A 22,160-nucleotide genomic window follows, 5' to 3' on the forward strand; every position below is an offset into this window, starting at 1 on the left:
ATGGTCCATACAAACCCGGGTTCAGATAACGTGCTTTGAGTGCCATTGTTGTCAGTATTGAATTGGTCTGAATCTGCCGATACAGATTGCATTGACCAAAGATCGGCTCAGAAATCGGTATCGGGCCTATTTCTTTGATATTTTTAAAAAGGGTTAAAAATAGTTTTTTTTGGGTGCCAATATGATCTCCTATAGAGCTCTTGCTAATGTGGCTGCTAAATTAGCTTGGGTCAATCATATGCTTGTCGAACTTTGCCATCCTCCTGACTCCATCCCGATCCTTTGGTGTGACAACATCAGTGCCACTTACATGACTGCCAATCTGGTGCTTCATAATCGCATTAAGCATATTGAAATAGATGTCCACTTTGTTCAGGATTGCATTACCAAATGTGAACTTTGTGTTCGGTATATTTTGACGGTCGATCAATTAGCGGGTGTCCTCACCAAGCCATTGACATCAGCTCGGTTTGTTGCCTTATGATTCAAGCTTCGTATGTGCCACCGCCCATTCAGCTCGCAGGGGCATGTTAGAGGAACCGGATCCAATCCATACCTAAATGGATTAAGCCTACACGATGGGAAAGACCTCTCCCACATGGAAACCTCTATACATGTTGGAAAAGGTTTCGAAATCTCGTAAAGAAACCAATCAAGATAAGAATGAAGAAATTAGGAAGGTTCAAGAAGATAAACAATCCTTGGTTGTTAAGGATTCCTTAGATGAAAGGATTTCCAAAAATCATGTAAACTCATAATTATTTAATGGAACCTCTCCTCCCTCTAAAATTGGTTGAGAGAGAAAGAGGAGAGAACCTTCCCGTGGGCATAGGCCTGACAAGCTGAACCACGTCAAACATTGCTGCGTGTGCGAGTGCATTGTGTAAATGTGTGTGCCATTTCAATAAGTATCGAAAACCCAATTTGCAATTACTTGGAGTTCCACCCAGAAACAGAAAAGGAGAAACTCTAGAAGAACGCATCCCATGTAAAAAAAAAAAAATACAAAATGCAATATGCATGGAAAACTAAATCAGAACAATGTGGGTAACAGGGAAAAAAATGCATCTCCAGATAACATGCATTAAAAATGCCAACTTTTCGCACATGCATCACCAAGAGAAGAAGGTAAAAAAAATAAAAATAAAATAAAAAACCAATATGCTCAACCAGGAATCTCAACCTTTAGCAACAAAAGTCACGAAGTCCTAAAATCTCATGGAATGGGAATTACCCATCTTCCGGAAGTAGAAGAAATTGGTGATGAGGCGCCAGAACTCATACTGCTTCACGATCAGTCTGGGGTTCAAGTACAAGTTATACGGCGATATGATCTGAACAACGCCAAGAACCCAATATCACAAAATCAACAAAAAAGGGGGGGAGGATCAAAGAGAAAAACAAGGATTCTAGAAGAAAAGGAGAAAAAAAAACTCAAATTTCCCCTCTTAAACGATCATAAACGAAGCCCAAGACCCACAGAGAAATCCACTAAAGGGCGGGCCGAGAAGAGAATACCTCCAGAGAACAACCGACGGTGGTGACAATGGCGGCAGTGAGGTACGATCGAGTGATGATGGGCATTTGCTTGTACCAATCCTCCACCGCCTGAGCCATCCCTCGATCAAATTAAGTAAGGGAAAATCGAGACAAAAAAAAACAAAAAGAAAATTCGATCGCCGGATCAGAATGGGGCCTCGGTTGAGAGTGAAGGAATTCAACCAAAGTAAACGAATTTCTGCGAATTGAGAGAGAGAGAGATGCTCCACAAAAAAACGAAATACAAACAAAATAACTGTAACAAAAAAAAAAGGAATGAATTTTCATGATCCCATTCCCATATCTTCGAAACAATTTTACCAAAATATCCTCCGAAGAATGCCTTCTCTCGGTGCCAGCTTTGGTTGGTGCGAGGGTGATAACGTCATTTTAAGTGACGAAAGCGCCCCCGTCACTTTCGCAGAAATGTCGTTGAGGTCCATCCGTGACCCACCCAACACTCCAACAGCCAACAGTCCCTCCCTCAAGGCATCGGACCCAAGACCGAAAGAGGCTTTGCTTGTGAGGGTGAGGCTTTGAACGGCCTCCCTGTTGGTCAACCGGGTCTGGGTTAGATGAAAAGCCCTAAAAAAGACCCAACCAGGCAGGGTCACTGGAATCGCGATGATACATCTCGGAAAACATTTTTGAGACGAGAAACACTGCATTTTTTAAATGCTTGAATTTCACTATGCATTGTATTTCGGGAATCGAGGTATGCACAGTGAGGGTGAGTTCAAGAGAGACAAAGGATAGATTGTGGTGCTTTAGAATCACCTTGATACACTTATCAATCTCACATCTAAAACGCAGGCATTAGGTTTATCTAGCTCCTCTTAGGTAGTCGGTTATCAATTTAATTGTCTTCTTGTATTTTTAAATATGAGTTGTGAGTCCACCACTATTATAGTACTCTGGGCCGTTGGATTCTTTGATAAGATTCAAATAACTAACTCTAAATCTACCAATACATGATTTCATACTTTGGATCCAGTATTTAGATCCAAAATACCTATATGATATAAGTTTCATATGCAAGACCCTATAGCTACACTGGATCCAATACCAGAATCCAACATCTTTCACTTAGTCATATGGGACGAACACCCACATTATATCATAAATTGTGCATCATGTATTGCATATAACACTTTATGATAAAATATGCATCAAATAAACTTGCACAATTTCTTAGGTTATATTAATATTTAAATATGATTTAACCCCAATACCGAATCTGAGAACATTGTTGGGTCCAATTATATGGATCCAATGTATTCCAAGTAGTAGATGGACCATGGTATGGTTTATACAAGCTTGAGCTTGAGTGGCTTGATTCAAGTTTAGGGCTGTCAATGGGTTGGGTTTGTACCACGTACCTGAACCCGAATTGGTTGGTATGGGCATGAAAAGTGCAGACCTGAATAATATTCTGGTGGACCCAAACCTGACCCGAACAACATGCAGGCTGGGTTTGGGTTATGATTTTTGCCATGTACCTGACTTGATCCGAGTATTTTATATGTATTTTTATTAAAAATAAATTTCTGAAATTATCTGGGTCTGGGTTTGGGATTCTATTTTTGGGACCCGGCAAAACCCGAACCCAGACCCAGTCATTAATTATATGGGCGGGTTTAGGTTGACCCTAACACAACCCGTTGACAGCTCCGTTTCAACTAAGATCAACTATTTTAGTGGACAATGTTTTGCTATCCAAACCCACTCAGAACTGGACCTGAGGTCCGATCAGATCAGATCAGGATCCAGCATCCCCAAAGTAGAGCTGAAAAATTAGCTAAACCCTTGCCAGGTAAACCTCAAGTGGGGTCCCGTGTCAATCTGAAGGTTTAGGATCAGGCCCAGGATCGAATCTCCGATGGGCGGCTGCTGTTCTGATCGGATTCCGTCTAACCTCAGCTTGCCTTTCAAGAAAAAACAAGCCTCAAGTGGGGTCACCGACACGCAAGCTCTTATGAAGCCCACCAGCCAAAGGGGTTAACACTTTCTCCCAAGGCCCGCTGCCACTCGGGCGACCCGGGAGGGTGTCTGAACGACTTCTTTGTGAGTCGAGTCACGATCGGCTTCTTTTGATTCTCAATCCAACCCAAAGTCCTCATCAGGGTACGGCCCACCGGATCAGATCCAACCCATCAGGTTGAAGATGTCAAATTTGGGTAAACAATTGGTCCGATCCGAAACCCGTTTCAGGAACGAGCTTTCCAGGTGTCCATCCTTATTCCTTCCTCGAGTTTTCGGTCTTCAATCTCTCTCTGCCAATCTCTAGGGTTTGCTTCTTCTTCTTCTTCCCCTCTTTTTCCTCCTCTCTTTGCAGATTTCTAGGGTTTTCTTCTTCTTCATCCTCGTCGTCGTCCTCTATTTTACTGTTCTGTTCTATGCTGTGGAATCAAAGGGTTTTCATGTGGACGGGAGGATTCGATCCTTGATCAATGAGCGCCGCAAAGGATAAACAAAAACGGCACCGCGTACGTCGGGAATCTCGACGCGAGGGTACGCTTCCCTCTCCCCTCGCCTCTTATCCTAGGGTTTTCTCTGGGGTTTTGTAGAAATCTAGGGTTTGCAGTTCCGATTCTTCATGACATACGCTTATTAAAGAATCAAAGGGCCCAATTTGGTCTCTGGCATAATGATTAGTTATAGCGATTAAGGTATTAGTTATAGCGATTAGGGTAAAACAGCTTCCATTGATTATGATTCCCGAGTGCAGTGTTTGGAACCTATTCTTTTTATCATATGTTAGAGTAATAGATTACAAACTTTATGGGTTTTTTTCTTGTTAGAGTTGTGTAATAAGGTACTCTTTGTTGACGAACTTTCCATAGTGAGATCCTTCCACGCCGTTGTATCGATTTTTAGTAAATAATCAGGCTCATTTTTCTTGCGCCCTCAATTTTTATGTTGTTTTGGATCTTGATTCCTCGCACTGTTTACATGTTTTGCCTGAGGCTTGTCACCGACGACTCCTTTTGTTGGGTTTTGAAAATTTGCGTTGTGCCCTTTGCATTTTTTATGTGTTGCACGTTCTTGCTCCTTTGCAATGAAGGAATTCACTAAAACAGAGGCATAGAAGAGGTGCTTGTTAACGGAAAATGAAGAAGTAGAAAAGACATAATTGTAGAGGAATTTAAGTATGAAATGGTTCTAGTCGCAATGCAGGTGTGATCTTCTGGTGATGGTTATTCAATTCCGTGCACATCTTGATCAACAAACATCCTTCAAACTTCTGCGTAATGCAGGTGTCATCAGCATGTTTTTCCTTTTCTCTGGTTTAAGTGCAAATTCCATATGCCACAGGCACTTTACCTTAGAAAGTTTAGCATGTTTATTTTCTTTGGAAATGTGCCACCATGAAGAGGAAGATTCAAGCAAAAGAATTGGCACTAGTGGAATATTTGGGATGCCTATTTGTTTACTATTTAATGTAGTGTCTTGTTGAAAAATTGTATGTATTTTTTGTTGTCTTTAATCGTGTTGGTTTTGTGTTTGATTGTGGAATTTTTGTCTCTTCAGTTTTGTTGTTTGCTAGCCATATTTCTTTTGGGGAAACTTGGGGGAGTTTTTTAATTTTTTATGAGTTTAGTGGTTAGTTTAGTATGGGGATGAGGATGATTTTTGCATCCGTCATGGATTAATTTTGACATTGGACATAGATATGAGATCTCTCTGGTTTTGGACCGGGCAGTGTTTGAATTCAAGTTTGCTAGTTGTCATTGATGAGGATAAGATGATGGATGGAACTATCTGAAGCCGTGGTATCATGCTGATTTTCATATTCAATTGAATGGAAGCTTGTGTTGGTTGTAAGAGAAATACACATTACATTACTACATGAAACAATATTGAGTCTTTTGCTGTGTGTGTGTGTGTCAGTGTTGTTAAAAGCGCACCTTGAGGTGAGGCCCTCTGCGCCTCAAGGCATCAGGTGAGGCATGAACAACAAGGCGAGCCTTGCCACTTGGCTATTGATATAACTTCTCTTTTTTTTATTCATTTTTTTAGTATTGAGCCATGACACTAAGATATCCTACCAAAGACCAAGGCCACTTAATTACATGATGTGATCATTTGATGGTAATTGATTTTGATGTTTAATAGTTTAGTTATTTTTTCCAGAATGGGATCTGGAAAGTGGTCATTCTATAGGTAGTCTTCCTCAGGCAGAATCCTCATATGGATTTAATCATCTTGAACAGTAAGCATACTAACATAATTTATATACCAGTGCAATTTCACTATTTTATTATTAAGTTTCTTGATATAAGGCATTGTGCACATGATCAACACAGGTGTGGCTTGCAGGCTCTAGCACAAACAAGCACCAATAGAAATAAGTTTATGTTGAACCAAGTACAGAAGAATCTTGTACGCAGAAAAACTATCGTTAATTCCATATGGTCAAGGAAGATGTCAAGTCTATACAATCAAGAGGTGAAACACTGATGAGGATACAAGAGCCAATTATTGAAGAAAACTGTGTTGACTTGGGCAGGTTGGTAAGTGCCCCCACATTTCTTTCAACTGTCACAAGTGGATTATAACCAGATCCAGGGATGACTTGTATAGATCAACTAGTTACAACTGTCTTAATTTCCGGCAACTAGTTGATGCCTGGATGCTTTTCTTGAGTCAGGTTTGCCACCATGTTTCAGCAGTACATTACTTGGTTAGTTTATAACCTCTAGCATCCCACTGTGGGACGTTGGGCATTGAGAGATATAGCTAATGGATTTTAGCAGTTAAGAACAAAAATTCTGAGAGAAGAACCTAGCAAGGTCTAAGTATACAATTTTTTGATAGACAGGTCTAATCATACAAATACTGAATAAGAGATATCATGAGTTCTCGATCTTCTTGTTCAAACTTTACATCCTATTGTAAGTTTGTTTCACTATAACATGGCAGAGCAGCTGAAAATAGGGAACTAGCCACGAAGATCAGAACACAAGCTTGAAGTGGTTCACCAAATTTTGGAATTGCAGAAAAGGATCACAAGGACTCCAAGGTCACTTAACATTTCTATGCAGGCTTATGGGTTCGTTCGAGTCAGAACCTCAATTGCGGCTAATTTGTTTTAAGAAAATGTGTTTTGCAACTGCCAGGGTTGAATTCTTCATCTTTGATTTGGTCAACTATTTTCTATAGGAGTATCATATTCTTAAGCTTTCTGTGTGTTCATGCATCTGTTCAAGTATGCTGGTATCCTACATTTCGTTGTTCTTGCCACCTTTGCAATATTTCCTACCTCGGTTGTTTGCTGTTTCTACAGTTATTTTTTTCTCTATCTTGCATTTGCTGGTTGGAAGCTTTGATTATTGATTTCAAGTCTTTTGTTTACTCTGACGCTAACAGAACTTCAGTTTTGAGCGCCAATGGCTTCAACTGCTAGCTTGTCCTTGGTTTCCTCTCCTGATTCCCCAAGCCCCAGTGTTTCTCAGATTTTAGACTTAATAGCAGCACCACCTCCAGCAAGCAATCAGCAGAGCAGAGTTTTACATGGGCCTGTGGCCATTCTTTGGGACATTGAGAACTGCCCTGTACCTAATGATGTTCGTCCAGAAGATGTGGCTGGAAACATCAGAATGGCACTAAGGTTGCACCCTGTGATCAGTGGAGCTGTAACTCATTTCTCTGCCTATGGTGATTTTAATGCTTTTCCCCGTCGACTCAGAGAAGGCTGCCAGAGAACGGGTGTGAAACTTGTCGATGTCCCCAATGGCCGAAAGGATGCTGCTGACAAGGCTATTCTGGTTGACATGTTTCTGTTTGCTCTTGACAATCCTCCTCCATCATCAATTTTGCTGATTTCAGGCGATGTTGATTTTGCTCCAGCTCTGCACATACTAGGCCAACGAGGATACACAATCATCCTTGCCATCCCAGCTGGGGTGGGTGTCTCATCTGCTTTGAGCAATGCAGGCAGATTTGTCTGGGATTGGCCCAGTGTGGCTAGAGCAGAAGGCTTTGTGCCTGCAAAGTTCTTCACAGTGCGGGCGGCAGATGCCAGTCTTGCCCTTGCTTCTCATTTGGCTGAGAGTCCTGATTCTCGCATCGAAGAAGAGTCGATCATCTATCAAGGTTTATCTAATAACGAAACAAGGTCAAAGATCAACCAAGTCTATTGTCTTGATTCATCTTGTCATGCTTCAAGGGATGTTGTAATAGTTTCACATTCATTATCTGAATATACTAGTAACACTATCAGCCTTTCCCACTTTCCTAGTTCAAGGTCGCAGAGTCTTCCATGTATCCTAAATGAGGCACCTTCAAGAATGACTGCTTCAGGTGACCTAAGTGAATTGCAGGATACCTATTGGGTGCAGCCAGGTGATATTCAGGGTCTGAAGGGCCAAATTGTGAAGCTGCTTGAGTTATCAGGTGGCAGCTTGCAGCTGGTGCGCGTGACCTCCGAATATCAAAAGATGTTTGGCCGGCCATTGTATGTTGCTGAGTATGGTTCATGTAAGCTTCTAGATCTTCTTAAGAAAATGGCAGATGCCATGACTGTTGAGGGGAAGGGGAACCGTAAGTTCCTAACACTTCACACGACTGCTGACAGAAGCCACAGGTCTTGGAATGTTTCTGCAGGTCCTTCAAGAAAGGAGAGAAAAGGTAAAGGAATTATGCGGGAGGACAGCATCAGCGTTGAAACAAATGATCTATTATGTGTGGGAGTTCAGAATATGGGCTGCTACTCTGATGAATCGTCAGATGACGAAGGGGGAAGTGGACAAGATGATAGGAACCCAGAGAACTCTGTTGCTGATGTTGGATTTTCTGTAAATGCAGTTGTGGATGCTTCTCTATATCGATTCAGGGAGGAACTGCAAGAGCTTCTTGTCAGCTATTCCTGCCGTATCTTGGTGAGCAGTTTTGAAGCTCTGTACGAGCAGAGGTACAAGAAGTCTCTGGACTACCAGAGTTTTGGCGTGAATGGACTGGAGGAGCTCATCAACAAAGTGAGGGATGTTGCAGAAATTCGTGAAGAACAAGCAACCAAACGGAGGTTTCTGATCGTCAGCGGCTTCAGTGACCCTAGGTCTGTTTGATAGAGGCGGTTAGACAGGATGACACCAACTAGGTTGTAAGAATCAGATATTAAGAGGAACTATGTTGTTGACTTGGATGAATTTAGTGGATGTCTCATTAGTTGGGTAAGACTGGTGCTTTTGGGATCAGAATTCTAACCACAGATCTAGCTTGAGCTTGTAACTTAGGTTAAGTTAGCCAACTTTGGTGAGTTCGTTGGAGATCAGAAACCGATATGAAGTATGGGTTAGTAAAAATTGGCGAGTTCGTTGGAGATCGGAAACCGATATGAAGTATGGGTTAGTAAAAGTTGCTAGTGCTTCAGCATGCTCCACTCTCTGCCATGAAGAAAATAGCCGGAAACTGGGTGACGAAAAGAATCCTGGTTGAGCTGAGCTGGGCTAGGTCCAGCAGCTGCTGGAGGATAGCTTCTTCCTTGCGCTTGGTGGGTTGACGTCCAAGCTCTATGTAAGACAGGGTATTGTGCATCAACTTTGTCGCATGGGTGTTTCATCATACTGAATTGCGAGTATGTTGTAAAACTCTGGTGGACTTTTATGATACTGTTCCCGCTAGATAAATGGCATGGGAAAAGGGGGCGGGGAAAGTGATGCATAGTGCGTTTTTGGTCCACTCTTTATGGTTGGGATGGCTCTACATTTGTAAATGTGTTCGCATATTTTCATCATTCAAGTTTTTTATATGATTTAAGGAAAAAGTCATACTGTCCTTACAAAATAGCACGTTTGCTGACATGCCTATCAATTTGACAAAATCCTCTGCATATCCAAAATGGTCGACTCTTGACTTTTTTAGGAAACTTTTGTGTTATGCCTGTTAAGGTTTTTGTAGGAAGTTCGCAACCCTTCAATAAAAAGAAAAGGAAATTATGTGAACATTTGCAAATACAGTAGGATCTTTGCCTATATAGTATGAATTTTATGAACATAACCTTTGAACTTTCTTTTAAGTATATATCTGATGATGTTTACAAAAATCCATTGTGAATGTCTTTGACATTCGCATTTTGATGAGACATTCATAAATATAGTATGACTGGCAAATATAGGATGATCTTTGTGAATATTACTTGTGATGCTCATTTAAGTAAATAGTTTTTGAGGAGATTTGTACATGTCTGCTGACAATTGTAAATACCTATTGCTAATGTGTTACGTACCCAATTTCAAGAAACACCTTAGGATTTGTGCTTCAGGATTCACACCTTGCCCAACAGGTAAAGAGGGCTGTACAGGCCCAGCAGACAGTTGACGTAACAATTAAGGTTTTTTTTTCAGGGAGGCCAGAAGCTTGACATGTGTTACTGTAAGGATCTGGCGGGCTCCATGAGGGGTGTGGATTGAGAAGTCCCAAAGGACGTCCTCTTCTTTCATAGAGCCCTATTTAATTAGATTAGTTACTTTTTAAAGCTTCTTTAATATTGTTTCTTGGTAGTTAGGGAGTTATGGTTAGTGTAGGTCTCTCTTATCTAATTTTTTATTTCTTGTTTCTGGTTGGTTTCTTTAAGTAGTTATAGTTGGTTATTGATTAGGCTAGACTTGCAGTATGTAAAACGTAAAAAGAGGGCTGAAAAAGACTTTGAGCATTATTGAATAATATTGATTTATTCTTAGATTTTTTTCTTCCTCTCTTCTCTCTCCCTGACATCTCTACCCCCTTAATCTCTCTCTCCCTCTCTCTCTCTTCAATAGACGTCCCTACCCCTTGATGTATCTTTATTCCTCATGTGCAAGTCCAACATGTCCCTGACCGGTGGTCTAGAATCAGCAGAGGGCCTAAGTCCTTCACACACCCCTCTCATCGTAGTGAAGACACCCTACCCGAGAAATCTTATTGGAGCCCTATCAGTCGTGGTTCTGCTGATCAACCCCTCCAGACTAATCCTAGATATTCTATCATTTCCTAGATCTTTTATGTTGTCCCTGACTCTAGTCGCAACCTTAACCAAGTCCTTATTCTTTTTCGAAACCTTGAAACCCAAAATCGCGCCCTACTGACCCGACAAAGCACATCGTTTAGCCCGTTTTACCACACCAGCTACTCGATGCCCCAACCTAATTTACCTACACCCCACCAGTACCAGATCATATTCCTCTCCCCTAGGTGACCCTAGAACCCTCGTGTTCAGTCTCTTGCATATTTGGACCAATAAAAAAGGCACCTTTCGTAACTCAAAAAACTACAGTTAAACACTCAACAAAAAAATGCAAAAAAAAGTTGGCCAAATAGCAACTAGCTATTTCACAATAGCCCATATCTAAGAAAGAATGCAAAGAAAGTTGAAGGGTTTATGACAACAATCATGTCTCTCATCTTGAAAGCATCTAAAGAGTGGAATGATGACTCAGTGATAAAAGAAGAGTAACTCATTGGCTCGCTTTGATGTTGTTGCGGACCTTAATGCTCAGATAGATAAGGCTAAAGATGCGGCCATCTGCAATGTCAGTGGCGAGATGAGAATGTAGGTACTTCACCAAAGGGAGGATAAGAAACCTAAGGTTGAGGTTAAAGTGGACCATCCTCAGAAAGTGGATGTGTTTCAGGGTCCTGTGGATATATGAGATGTTGAAGGCCATTTTCAGGTTGATCTAGAGAGTGCACTGAACGATCGTAAGGAGGATCATACTCACCAGTCTGAACATTTAATTATGGAGGAGAAATTGTGCAAGCTCTAAAGAAGATATTGTAGCGAAAAACAATGTTTGGCGCTCCTGAACATGTATCAATTATATATTTATCTTATAGGCAATCATTAATAGTTATAAAATGGTATATATGTGTGTGTGACTCATGAACTATTATTTTCTCGTTGATTCATGTATGTGTGAAATATGTTGTTAGGATAAGTAGTTTTATTCTTGCAGTTCAATGTGTAAAATTATATATGTGTGTGTGTGAAGCATGAATTATTATTTTCTCATGTGACCCCATACTCTTGGCATTAGATATGGCTCCCTCTCTATCCATGTGTCAAGCAAGTTCATTGTTTCATAGTACAAAGGATGACCCAGTTCATAATTTTTCTTATTTGGTTTTTTCTGTTGTGTACCAACAGTAAAAGATAATTTGAGTTTGGACCCCACCAACAAAAACAAAAAACGTTGTAATAGTTACAACCAAACCTTGCCACAAAAAATTTAACTTACAAAAAGCATATAACCTACAAGTGCATTAACAAACTTATGCAACAAAGAGCAAAAACAAATAATATCTGAAATCTACTTAAAAGACACTTTTTCACTAACATACAAGTGTTTGTGAATAACATCTGAAATTCACTTGAAAAACATTTTTTTCACTACAAGGTTGCCTAGTGATCCACTGCATGTATGCTCACTTTTATACTTCTTTATTTGAAATAACCTTGCTCCATGCTCCTTTGTGCAATGGATCCTTCAGGGGCAAACAATTGTAGTTTGCGAGTTTTTTTATGTGCATACAATAACTCTATTATTGTAGCTATTCAGAAATTTTGTTTTATAGTTATTCTTGATCACATGATCTTTCAAAAATTCACTATAATGTTGGAGATCATTAAACATTTTGCCGATAGCAATTTTTTTATTGTTTGAGCTTGTTGTTAGCCACTAGAATTGTTCAAAATCATTAAGTGGTTCATTATGCAATTGCTCATACAAATGAGATGTTTTCGCTTCAATGATTTTTATTTGCTCTTCATTGTATGAGAATCCATTGAATGAGAACATATTTAACGTCTCATTAGTGTAAAAACATAAAATAGTTCTTATGCCCAAAAAATATTCATATAACTTTTATAGCATACCAAGGCTTCAACTTCTCAAATACTATTTGTGCATCGCTTTCACCTGTCATTATTTGTCTCATGTCATCACTATCTTTGTCCTCTCCCATCGACATGGTATAGTCATTATCATCGATATTATCTGATTCTCCAATGCTACCACTAATTGATTGTTTAGTTGCACGAACTAAGTCAAGATTCATCGTATCTATTGCTTCCAACCCATTAATGCATTCAACATTCCTGTTTTTCCATCATTCAAGATTAACCAGATATAAAAAAATACAATAATTACACCTATATCTCAAGCATAAATTAAAACTTGTACCTAGCTTTATCATTGGCATTGGTTTGCCGACGTGGTTTTTCATCCTTTGCAGTGATCCTTTGATTGTGCACATCAATTGTTCGGTATTCATTACTTGTACATCGAAGATGCATATTCTCTAAAGAACTAATTTTGATAGATTATGCCTGAGATAGATACATGTTCTCTAAAAGATCCCCATCTTCAATTTTGTAAGTAACTAAGTAAATGTCATCACTAAATAACATAGATTCTATATCATCATCATTCAAGACCTCTATCCATATATGTTGGCCATCTAATTTGGGATCTCCCATATATCAGAGGCTAATTGACTCTTCTGAATATCTGGTTTTACAAGACATCAAAGCTACAAATTTCTTATAGCTACTATTTTTTGGAGACCAATATAGATCTTCAAGTTGGATGATTAATGATACAATAATATATTTTAACCCTTTCAAAGGCAAACGTAAGGTGCCTATAACAACCATAATATATATATCATTTATCTTCAAAAATTAGCATGTGAGAAAAGGACATTATATATATATATAAGAAAAAAACATAAACATAGTAAACCCTAAATGATAAACAAATGAAAATACAAAAAAAAAATCTACAACAACCAAACACAAATAAATATATACATATCAACACCCACAATATGAGGTTGTTTATATGATCATATTTACAAAAAAGGAAGCATCAAATTGTTAAGGAAACAACAAAAAAAATCAAACATTGTGCCCAACATACCATGTTTATTATACAAGATTTGCAACATATAAACAACAAAACTTGAGGATGGAATAGAAGTAGATGATCATGTTTCAAAAAAAATTGCATTTAAAAAAAAAATAGCTGATTCAATCGTTAAATATGTGCTTATGGAAAAAAATTAGAGTCGATGATTCTGGAATACTTAGATGAAGTCCCACCAGAATAGTTGACAGAACAGTTGTCGAAAGTATTGTCGAAAAAGTCACCGTCGAAAAGTAGGTTGAAGACTATAAAGAAACCTAAAAATTTATGTGCAAAGATTATGGGGTGTGGTGTTTCAATTTTTATACTAAACTGTTTCGCACATAATTTTATGTGCTTCATCAGGTATGTGTGATATTCTGAAGTTTGAGTAACACAATGTTCGCATAAAATTATGTGCAAACTTCGTGACGTGCAATGTTTCAAAATTTAAGATTAACACGAAGTTCACATATAATTTTATGCGACTTTCGTGATGTCCACAAGAAAAAATGTGCAAAACTCCTTTTAAGTGAGAGTTTGCATTACCCGAGGTGCAGGGCAATATATTGCGCAAAGTTCACCGGTTCCACACATGCGAGGGTTAAAAAGTCATAACAAAGGTATTTGTAGTTTTGGACATGGGGAGAATAGCAGAAATTTTGAGACATTTCAGAAAACATGTCATATTTATCATACGGTACAGTCATTTTCTAATATATTTTTACATATATTTCATATTACATAATGTAGTGTAAATAAATAGCCCTGCTTAGCTTGCAAACAATAGGTTTGGAGTTCAAAATTCAAATGCTACCACTTCCAGCTTTGGAACAATGTATTCTTTCTCTAGATGAGCTTGCTTGAGCTTGGCTGAGTATGTGTAGAGTTGAACTATTACTTTTAGCTTTGACACAATGTATTTTTTTCATAAACAAACTAGCTCACACACAACTTGGCCGTGTTCGAGCTCAGCTCGACTGACCACAATAGCACAACACCTCATGTTCAGTTCGTATCAGCCCTACACCTGAGCCAAGTTGAGAGTAAGCATTTAGGCCTTCTAACAGATGGTCTGCCTAAAAGCTAGTCAACATGACGAGGCAGTGAAAATTAAATTCGAAAAGAAATGGTTCGAGCCAAACCGGGTCCATCTCAAAGCCAATGGAGGAAACTTGTGGAACACTCCCAAGTCAATCTCCAATCATTGGCTGTGGTGATGAGTACACCAACGCAAGCAACAAGTCTCTCTCTCTCTCTCTCTCTCTCTCTCTCTCTCTCTCTCTCTCTCTCTAATGGGAATGGGCCAACTCCAAAGGGTCATTAGTTGGAGCTAATCTGCTAATATTCAGCCTAGAGAAATTGGTGGGGTCCACTGAAAAACCTGCATTTGTAGCCAAGGATGAAAATGGACAAAGATGGCATCAGGAAACAATCATGATTATTCACCTGAAACAAAAATAGGAAAGACAAGAAAAAAAGAAAGCCAAAAAGAATCATCTGCACATTACCAATATCTCTTCAATTGTAACAAATAATAAATTTCTAATCAATGGGGTCTTTAACAAAACAGGCTCCATGATCCCCTAAGAATTTACCGGATGAACAAAACTTGTTAGGGATGGATGGAGAAAGATCATCTGATCATATGTTTGGCCTGGTTAGACATCTTCTCATTGAGCATGTTCCCCTCTATCCTTGTGGTTAGGATCTAGAGTAGCACTATTGATGCCTGTTGGCCTAGAAACGAGAAAGAATTCACTTCAAAATGAATTTCAAAACTTAGCCTTGGAGAACATGGATTGCTATGTTACAGATGAAAAAGAATCTCATGCCGTGAACAATGCCAGGCTGCGCTTCCAGTGGGGTGCTCGATCCAGTTTGACAGCATCAATTTGCGTCACAGAAAGAATTATCTCAGGCGAACAAAAATGCAAGAATTCCAATACAAAAATGAGGCTACCGGCAGAAATCTGATCCTTGGCGGTGCTAACTAAGGTTCCATAATGTTACAGTTTCTAATAAAATCATTGGAGTAGTTGACATGCTTCGTCCAAAACGGCCGCAGTTCCTTGAACCCTATATCCAACCATGGTTTGAAGTCACCATTGTAGTGAATCACAGCAGCTTTCCTCGCAGCATCGAGGTTTGTTTCAGGCTGATAACCTAGCCCGAGCATGTGCCAAGAAGGGTCAATGGGATGAACATGGCCACTGAATGCAATTAGTGCAGGTGGCAACGTCCCAAATCTCCATAGAGTCAAGTTCCATTTCAGATTCTGAATGAAAAAGTCGTGTCAAAGAATGAGAAAATAAATCAATCTTACCAAGAAAATTAATGCCCGTTTTACGACCCTATCCAGAATTTGCATAGAAGTTTTGAGTAAAAGCACTACTACAGTGCAGAAATTTACATGGCACGCCTGCATATTAAGGTCAAGGTCTGCCAAAGACTATGACCAATATAAATTAGGATCTATTTGGGAGCTGGCAATGAAACCGAAGATGCAGAGATGCACGATAATGAGGAAATCCCTAAAACCCCTGTTTGGTTGGGAGACAGGAGTGGAGATAGAAGCGAAGATGGCCTCCCATCTTTCACACATCCACTCATCGCCCATTTCCACCTCTGCTCCCTTCTCCACTCCCTTTTTTGTCTCACATCCTCCTCCCAAACAGAGCCTTAGCCAAAGCCTTTTGATCTAAGCTGTATTTCAAGTTAGAAAGCAATCATCCATTTCAATGTACCAATCTTGGGGAATAAATAAATATGAGGTTCAATGCATATTACTTTGATCCAATTAAAGTATGTTGGACATTTCAATGTATTGACCATGCTGACCCTAACATTAGGCATGCACAACGAACCGAGCTGGCCCGGGCTCGGCTCGGTTAAGCTCGACCGACCCAGTAAAGGAGCCGAGCTCGAACATGGTTATGAGGCTCGGGCATCAAACAAGCTGAGTTTGGTCATCGTACTAGGCTCGATGTGCTCGATTCGTTTTACATATAAAATATAAAATATATATTACATATACGATCCCCTTGCTAATTTTCCAAGTTACCCTTACTGCCTTTAGGGTTTCTCTCGAGTTCGAGACTTTGATCGACCTTCACCTTGAAATTCCACTAGAGGGGGGGTGAATAGTGAAATATGATAATGATCGATAAAATAAAATAATTAAGCAATAAGGCACAACACATAAAACACAGAAGTTATACTAGTTCGGTCAATATCCTGACCTACATCCAGTCCCCAAGCAAACCACTTGAGATTCCACTATAACATCCGAGTTACCGGATAAATAGTACAACACCCTCTTCCCAAGAGGTCTTCTTCTCTCAACAGAGAAAGGGCACACCCTCTTCCCAAGAGGTCTTCTTCTCTCAACAGAGAAGGGCAACACCCTCTTTCACAGAGGTCTACTTCTTTAAACAAAGAAGGGATACACTGAATAACAGAATTACAATACTTCCTATAGAACCTTCGGAATGATATGAATGCACGAATGAAGGATTCTAAGAATGTTCTGTTTGTCACTCAGAGGATACTCTTTGTCAAAGAGCTGGACTTGACTTTTTCTCTTTTCTTTCTTTTTCTTTTTCTCTTTCTTTTTCAAGGCTCTCTTTTCAAATCACGAATAGAAATTTTTCTCTTTGTAAGCTCACACGTCTATTCCATTCCATTGTCTGAATAGTTTATTTGAGTGTGTTTATATAGCTTATAAAAAGTAGTTGTTACATTTTGGAATTGTAACTTTTTGAAATGTGAAATGTTATGTCATTTCAAAAACATCTTTTAGAGAAGTTCGAGAATGCTTTTTTCCATAAAGGTGAAATAGAGGGTACACTAGTCGTTGTAATATTTTAGGTAATACATATTTTATGTAAAAAGTCTATTTCTTACAATAGTACATTGAACGTTGGGTTGTAGTTTTGTCTTTATTCTAATTAATGATTTGAGGTACATTAGTACTTCTTTGCTTTAAATGAGTGCAAGTACTATGAGTGTTTTGAGATATTTATTTGTACATAGTCATGTCAAGTGTTTTCTTTATGTTGTGTTTTTCAAAGTCTCCAGAGAGAATAAGGACCAAAAGAAGGTCGACATTCTTTGAGAAGGATATTAACAAGGATTTGTTACAGGAGGCATTTAATGCTTTGTAAAGAGAATGATGACTTCAAGTAAGTCGACATTCTATGGTTATGAGAAAAAGTAACTAGAGTCCTTTCAAAAACATATTTTATTTGTTTTTCTTTTGTGTAGCCGATTTATGTTTTTGTCTTCTTCTTGTATTAAGAAACATTTCATTAAAGAAGGTAACTAAAGTCTTTTCAAAAACATATTATATTTGTTTTTCTTCATGTAGTCGATGTTATGTTTTTATCTTTTTCCTACATTCCTTTTTTTTCATGTTGTCTTGTATATAGTATAAGGTACAATTATTATATGACAAAATATCTTTTTCATGAAAGGTTGTAAGAAGGTACAATTATTAGTTTTCAAAAAGGAGCTTTTTGAAACTATCGTATACTTTTATGATATAGTGTTTATGAATGAGTATGTAATATGCAATATGCAAGTTCCTGAAGGTTCTGTTACATATGACTCTAAAGAAGAAAGAAATCTTCATCTTGAGGTAGCCGATCTCTTCATTTGAACTTTAGGAAAGCATGGCTCATCAAGCTTTTTCTTCAAGGAGTATGATTGCACCATAGTTGTACTTGAACAGGAAGTCTCCATCCTTATTGGGTGAGATATCCTTGCATCAAATACTCGTTAGATTTATGGCAAAGCATATTCAATCATATTATAACATTATTTCAAGAGAACATATTATCATATCATATAAAATCAAATGAGACAGTGTATCATATTATGTGACATCAAAACCGAATTTCTCAACATTCTCCTCCTTTTTTATGATGACAAAATATGCTCCCCTTGTCAAAAAGACATTATGCATAGAAATAATAATATGATAAAAAAGTTTGAAATAATGTTTAAAGAGAATATTTCTCCAATAATGGAGACAGGTTTTCTCCCCCTTTGTCATGGACAAAAAGGAGGGATCAGAGTAAAAAAAATTATTACAGACCAAATATAAAAGTAATTTAAAAGTTATTACAGACAAGGAGTTTTAGTCAGAGTCAGTGGTATTAAGCTTGCGGCGGCGGCGACGTGAATCTTGGCCCATTGTCAAGGAGTCAAAGGCCTGTTGAAGAGAGGCTTGATTCCTGAGAAGTAGAGCCTGTGTATTTTGGATGTCGACGAGGGTAGAGAAGATGTCGGGGTCAGAGCTTGCTGGGGGATCAGCTTCACTGGTGCTTTTATCGTCAGAGTGATCTCGAGGGGACCCTTCCTCAGGGAGGTATGAGTCATCGAATGCATGATCAAACCGGTGAATGATGTCTTGGTGGAGAAGCACCTGGAAGTGCTGAAGGATATGGGTGATAAAGTACCCGAAAGGAAGAGAGTGGAAGGTCCGAAAATTGATCATGTTATTGAAAATGATACTGGACCAGTTGATGGGAAAGTTGCAGAAGATTGCATATAGGAGAAGGGAGATTTCGTTTGCCACGAAACCCTTGGAAGGAAGCTTTGGAAAGACGTTGGATGAAAGGATGTGTGAGAGTATTAGAGAGTGAGGTTTGAGATTGCTCGTATGCCATGGGAAATGGGTGCAGCGAGTGGAGAGAAGGACTTTCTTAAACACAGTTCGATCTATCGGAACTATGTTAGGAAGCTCAATGCCATAGGAAGAAAGGTTTAGAATGCAGCCTAGTTGAGAGATATTGAAGAAGATGAGTTTTCCATGTACCATGGATGTAATGGTGGTGTGGTCACGGTCTACAGAGAGGTTGGTATAGAAAATTTTGATGAGATGAGGATAGTAGGTCATGGAGTTAGTCGTTCCTAAGATGGGAACAAAATCTTGAAGAGAGGTATGGAGGTCAAAGGATGTGAAGGCGTCGAAGTTTACTAGTTTGCCAGTTTGAATTGGCAAGGTGCTAATGTACTGAAAGTGGTGAATAAGGTCTGGGTACCTTAGATCTGCGGAGGTGATCACATTGGTGGAGGAGAAAGCCATTATCGAATGTCTTGAAAATAAAGCACTAGGAGAGAAAGGAGCTTGAACCGAGAGAAAGTTTGTATAAGGATAGAAAAGTTCGAATGGAATGGTAAGAGATGAACCAATTGATTAAATAGAAAGAAGAAAATAATTGTTGATATGAAATGAATGACATTGGAAGTGAGTAATTTTTAGATTTTAGTCAAATAAGGAACTCCGTGAGTAGTAAGTTAAGAGACTTGTGAAAGACAAATCAAATCAATGTGTGAGGATAGTGTATAATATTAGATTGAGAAGGACATAGTATTGAAATATATGGATTTTACTATGGGTGAGTTTTATCGACTAGTGAGAGAAGCCATTAATAGAGTATAGGGTGTCATGTTGAACCAAAAAAAAAGAGTGATTGATCTTGAAAATAATGGCCTAATAAAACAAGCAACTTTTTACTCTATGTGGAGGGATTCTAAATTCATGAATGGAGAGTTAAGGACATAAAAGGTGATATGGATATGTAGAGAAGAGAGAAAGGTGATAAAGGACAACATTTACTTGATTTAGATATGACATAAAGTAGAGTTAGAATAAATAAAGGTTTGCTTGGAGACAAGACTTTAAAGGTTCTCGATTTTAGAGACATATACAATAAGAGAGAGAGGCAAGGTCACGGATGGAAAGAAGGGTCATAGGGTGATCATGTGATGTGTACTTTGAAAGATGTGACATTTTAAAGAAAAGAGTGCCTAAAAAAAAATTCATGATTAATGTGTTTTCATATTTGCAATTTTTATGAGTATAAGTGGATATGAGAAGGACATATTTTGACTTTGACTAGTGGTAAGAGAGATGATGAGACAAAAAGGAGAAAGAGTCAAAAATATGTAAGAATTGATAAATGATAGATTAGAAATAAGAATAGACATGTAGGAGTCGGATTCAAAAAGATATAACAAAAAAATGCATTCGAGAGATGAAATGAGGAGACAAAGAAATATTTATGAGTGAAGAGTAATAATTGTGAGTTGTCATGGAGAGACATGAAATGACATATATATGGATTTATGTGTAGGATAAAGAAGTAAAAAAAACATGATTGATGAAAGACATAATGTTATGATTGATATGAATTATTGTTTATATTCTTAAAGAGGCTCGATTTGAAGAAGTTCATAGTTATTAGAGAATAAGGTTAAGTTTTAAACAAGAATTGACAAGAATGGAGGCTCAATTTGTATATGAGAAAGATGATAATAGATAGTTTGTCGGGCTATGATATAACAAATGATATAGTAAAAACAATTTACGTGAGAATATAGCAACTAGATTTTTTAGAAAAAGGTAAAAGGACCAAAAAGAGTCATTCGATTCTAACTAATGAAAAGTATGAGTTCTCATAAACTAAGTAGAGAGGTGAAACAATTTATCGTAAGAAAAGTTTTCATAAAAGGACAAAAATAATAAAGGAGTTGAGTGATGTGAACATTGTTATAATAGCTTTTAATATAATTAGTTTTTTTTTATGGATATGAGAGAAAGGAGATAGGACAAAGAGTCATAATGGATGTGTACTTGAAGGATGACAAGTTGAAAGACATAAAGAATGTGTCTTATAAGAATACGTGAATATGGAAACTTAGTTTGACTAACTAAAGTCGATAAGAAGGAAAGCAATTTAAAATAAGATTTAAACAAAACTTATAAGAAGTATTATAATAAGTGTGATTAATTTATAAGTCACTTAGTTTGCATATTCCTAGTTCTCTTCTAATTCGTGTGAAGTCTTCATGTTTTAATGGTTTAGTGAATATGTCTGCTAACTGTTGATTAGTGGGTATGAATTCTAGTTTAATTATGTTGTTTAAGACTTGTTCTCTTAAGAAGTGGTGTCTTATTTGAATGTGCTTAGTTCGTGAGTGTAAAATAGGGTTCTTAGATAGGTTTATAGCACTCGTATTATCACAGAAAATAGTTGTATTTTCAAAATTTAAACAAAAATCTTTTAAAGTTTGTTTCATCCAGATGACTTGTGTACAGGCTAGGCTAGCAGCAATGTATTCGGCTTCAGTAGTTGATAAGGATACACAGTTTTGTTTCTTACTGAACCATGATACTAGTGAGTGCCCTAGCATGTGACATGTTCCACTTGTGCTTTTTCTGTCAGATTTACTTCCAACAAAGTCAGCATCGCTGTATGAGATTAGATCAAATGTAGAGGATTTTGAATAGAATAATCCAAAATCAACTGTGTCTTTTAAATATCTCATTATTCTTTTTACAGCTTTAAGATGTAATTCTTTTGGATTTGACTGAAATCTAGCACACAAGCAAACACTAAACATTATATCTGGACGGCTAGCAGTTAAATAAAGAAGTGATCCTATCATACCTCGGTATACCTTTGTATCAACAGACTTACCATCTTCCTCTTTGTCCAACACAGTAGTAGTGCTCATAGGAGTAGATTTTGAAGCAGTTGAGTTCATGTTGAACCTCTTCAGAAGTTCACGAGCATACTTAGATTGATTGATGAAAACTCCATCCTTTGTTTGCTTAATATGCAGTCCAAGAAAGTAGGTGAGTTCTCCCATCATACTCATTTCGAATTCCTTCTGCATGGACTTAGAAAAATCTTCACAGAGAGTGTTGTTAGAAGATCCAAAGATGAT

General features: G+C 38.2%; 3 protein-coding genes across 5 annotated transcripts in view; 1 reads left to right on the plus strand and 2 right to left on the minus strand.

Moving 5' to 3' along the window:
* Positions 1-1,009: 1,009 nt before the first annotated feature.
* Positions 1,010-1,755, minus strand: LOC149813162 (derlin-2.1-like). Its single transcript, XM_089990879.1, has 2 exons — positions 1,519-1,755; positions 1,010-1,334 (listed from the first exon to the last, which is right to left on the minus strand). The coding sequence occupies exons 1-2, from the start codon at positions 1,615-1,617 to the stop codon at positions 1,209-1,211; spliced, it is 225 nt and encodes a 74-aa protein (XP_089847005.1). The 5' UTR covers positions 1,618-1,755; the 3' UTR covers positions 1,010-1,208.
* A 2,055-nt stretch (positions 1,756-3,810) lies between these two features.
* Positions 3,811-22,160, plus strand: part of LOC149813163 (uncharacterized) — a 47,011-nt gene continuing 28,661 nt past the window's right edge. The window contains exons 1-2 of one of the 2 annotated variants that reach the window (XM_089991863.1): positions 3,811-4,050; positions 6,910-9,304. In XM_089991863.1, the coding sequence (XP_089847989.1) occupies positions 6,930-8,606 (1,677 nt within the window). In that variant the 5' untranslated portion in view covers positions 3,811-4,050; positions 6,910-6,929 and the 3' untranslated portion in view covers positions 8,607-9,304. Of the gene's footprint in view, positions 4,051-6,909; positions 9,305-22,160 lie in introns of those variants that run through there. The other variant, XR_016428316.1, reaches the window with a different exon arrangement.
* LOC149813164 (putative galacturonosyltransferase 13) overlaps positions 14,387-22,160 on the minus strand; it is a 42,807-nt gene continuing 35,033 nt past the window's right edge. Inside the window, exon 6 of one of the 2 annotated variants that reach the window (XM_089991866.1) lies at positions 14,387-14,805. In XM_089991866.1, the coding sequence (XP_089847992.1) occupies positions 14,770-14,805 (36 nt within the window). In that variant the 3' untranslated portion in view covers positions 14,387-14,769. Of the gene's footprint in view, positions 14,806-15,195; positions 15,700-22,160 lie in introns of those variants that run through there. The other variant, XM_089991865.1, reaches the window with a different exon arrangement.

This window comes from Nuphar pumila, chromosome 16, assembly GCF_984573655.1.
Source record: "Nuphar pumila chromosome 16, dmNupPumi1.hap1.1, whole genome shotgun sequence".
NCBI classification, from domain to species: domain Eukaryota; kingdom Viridiplantae; phylum Streptophyta; class Magnoliopsida; order Nymphaeales; family Nymphaeaceae; genus Nuphar; species Nuphar pumila.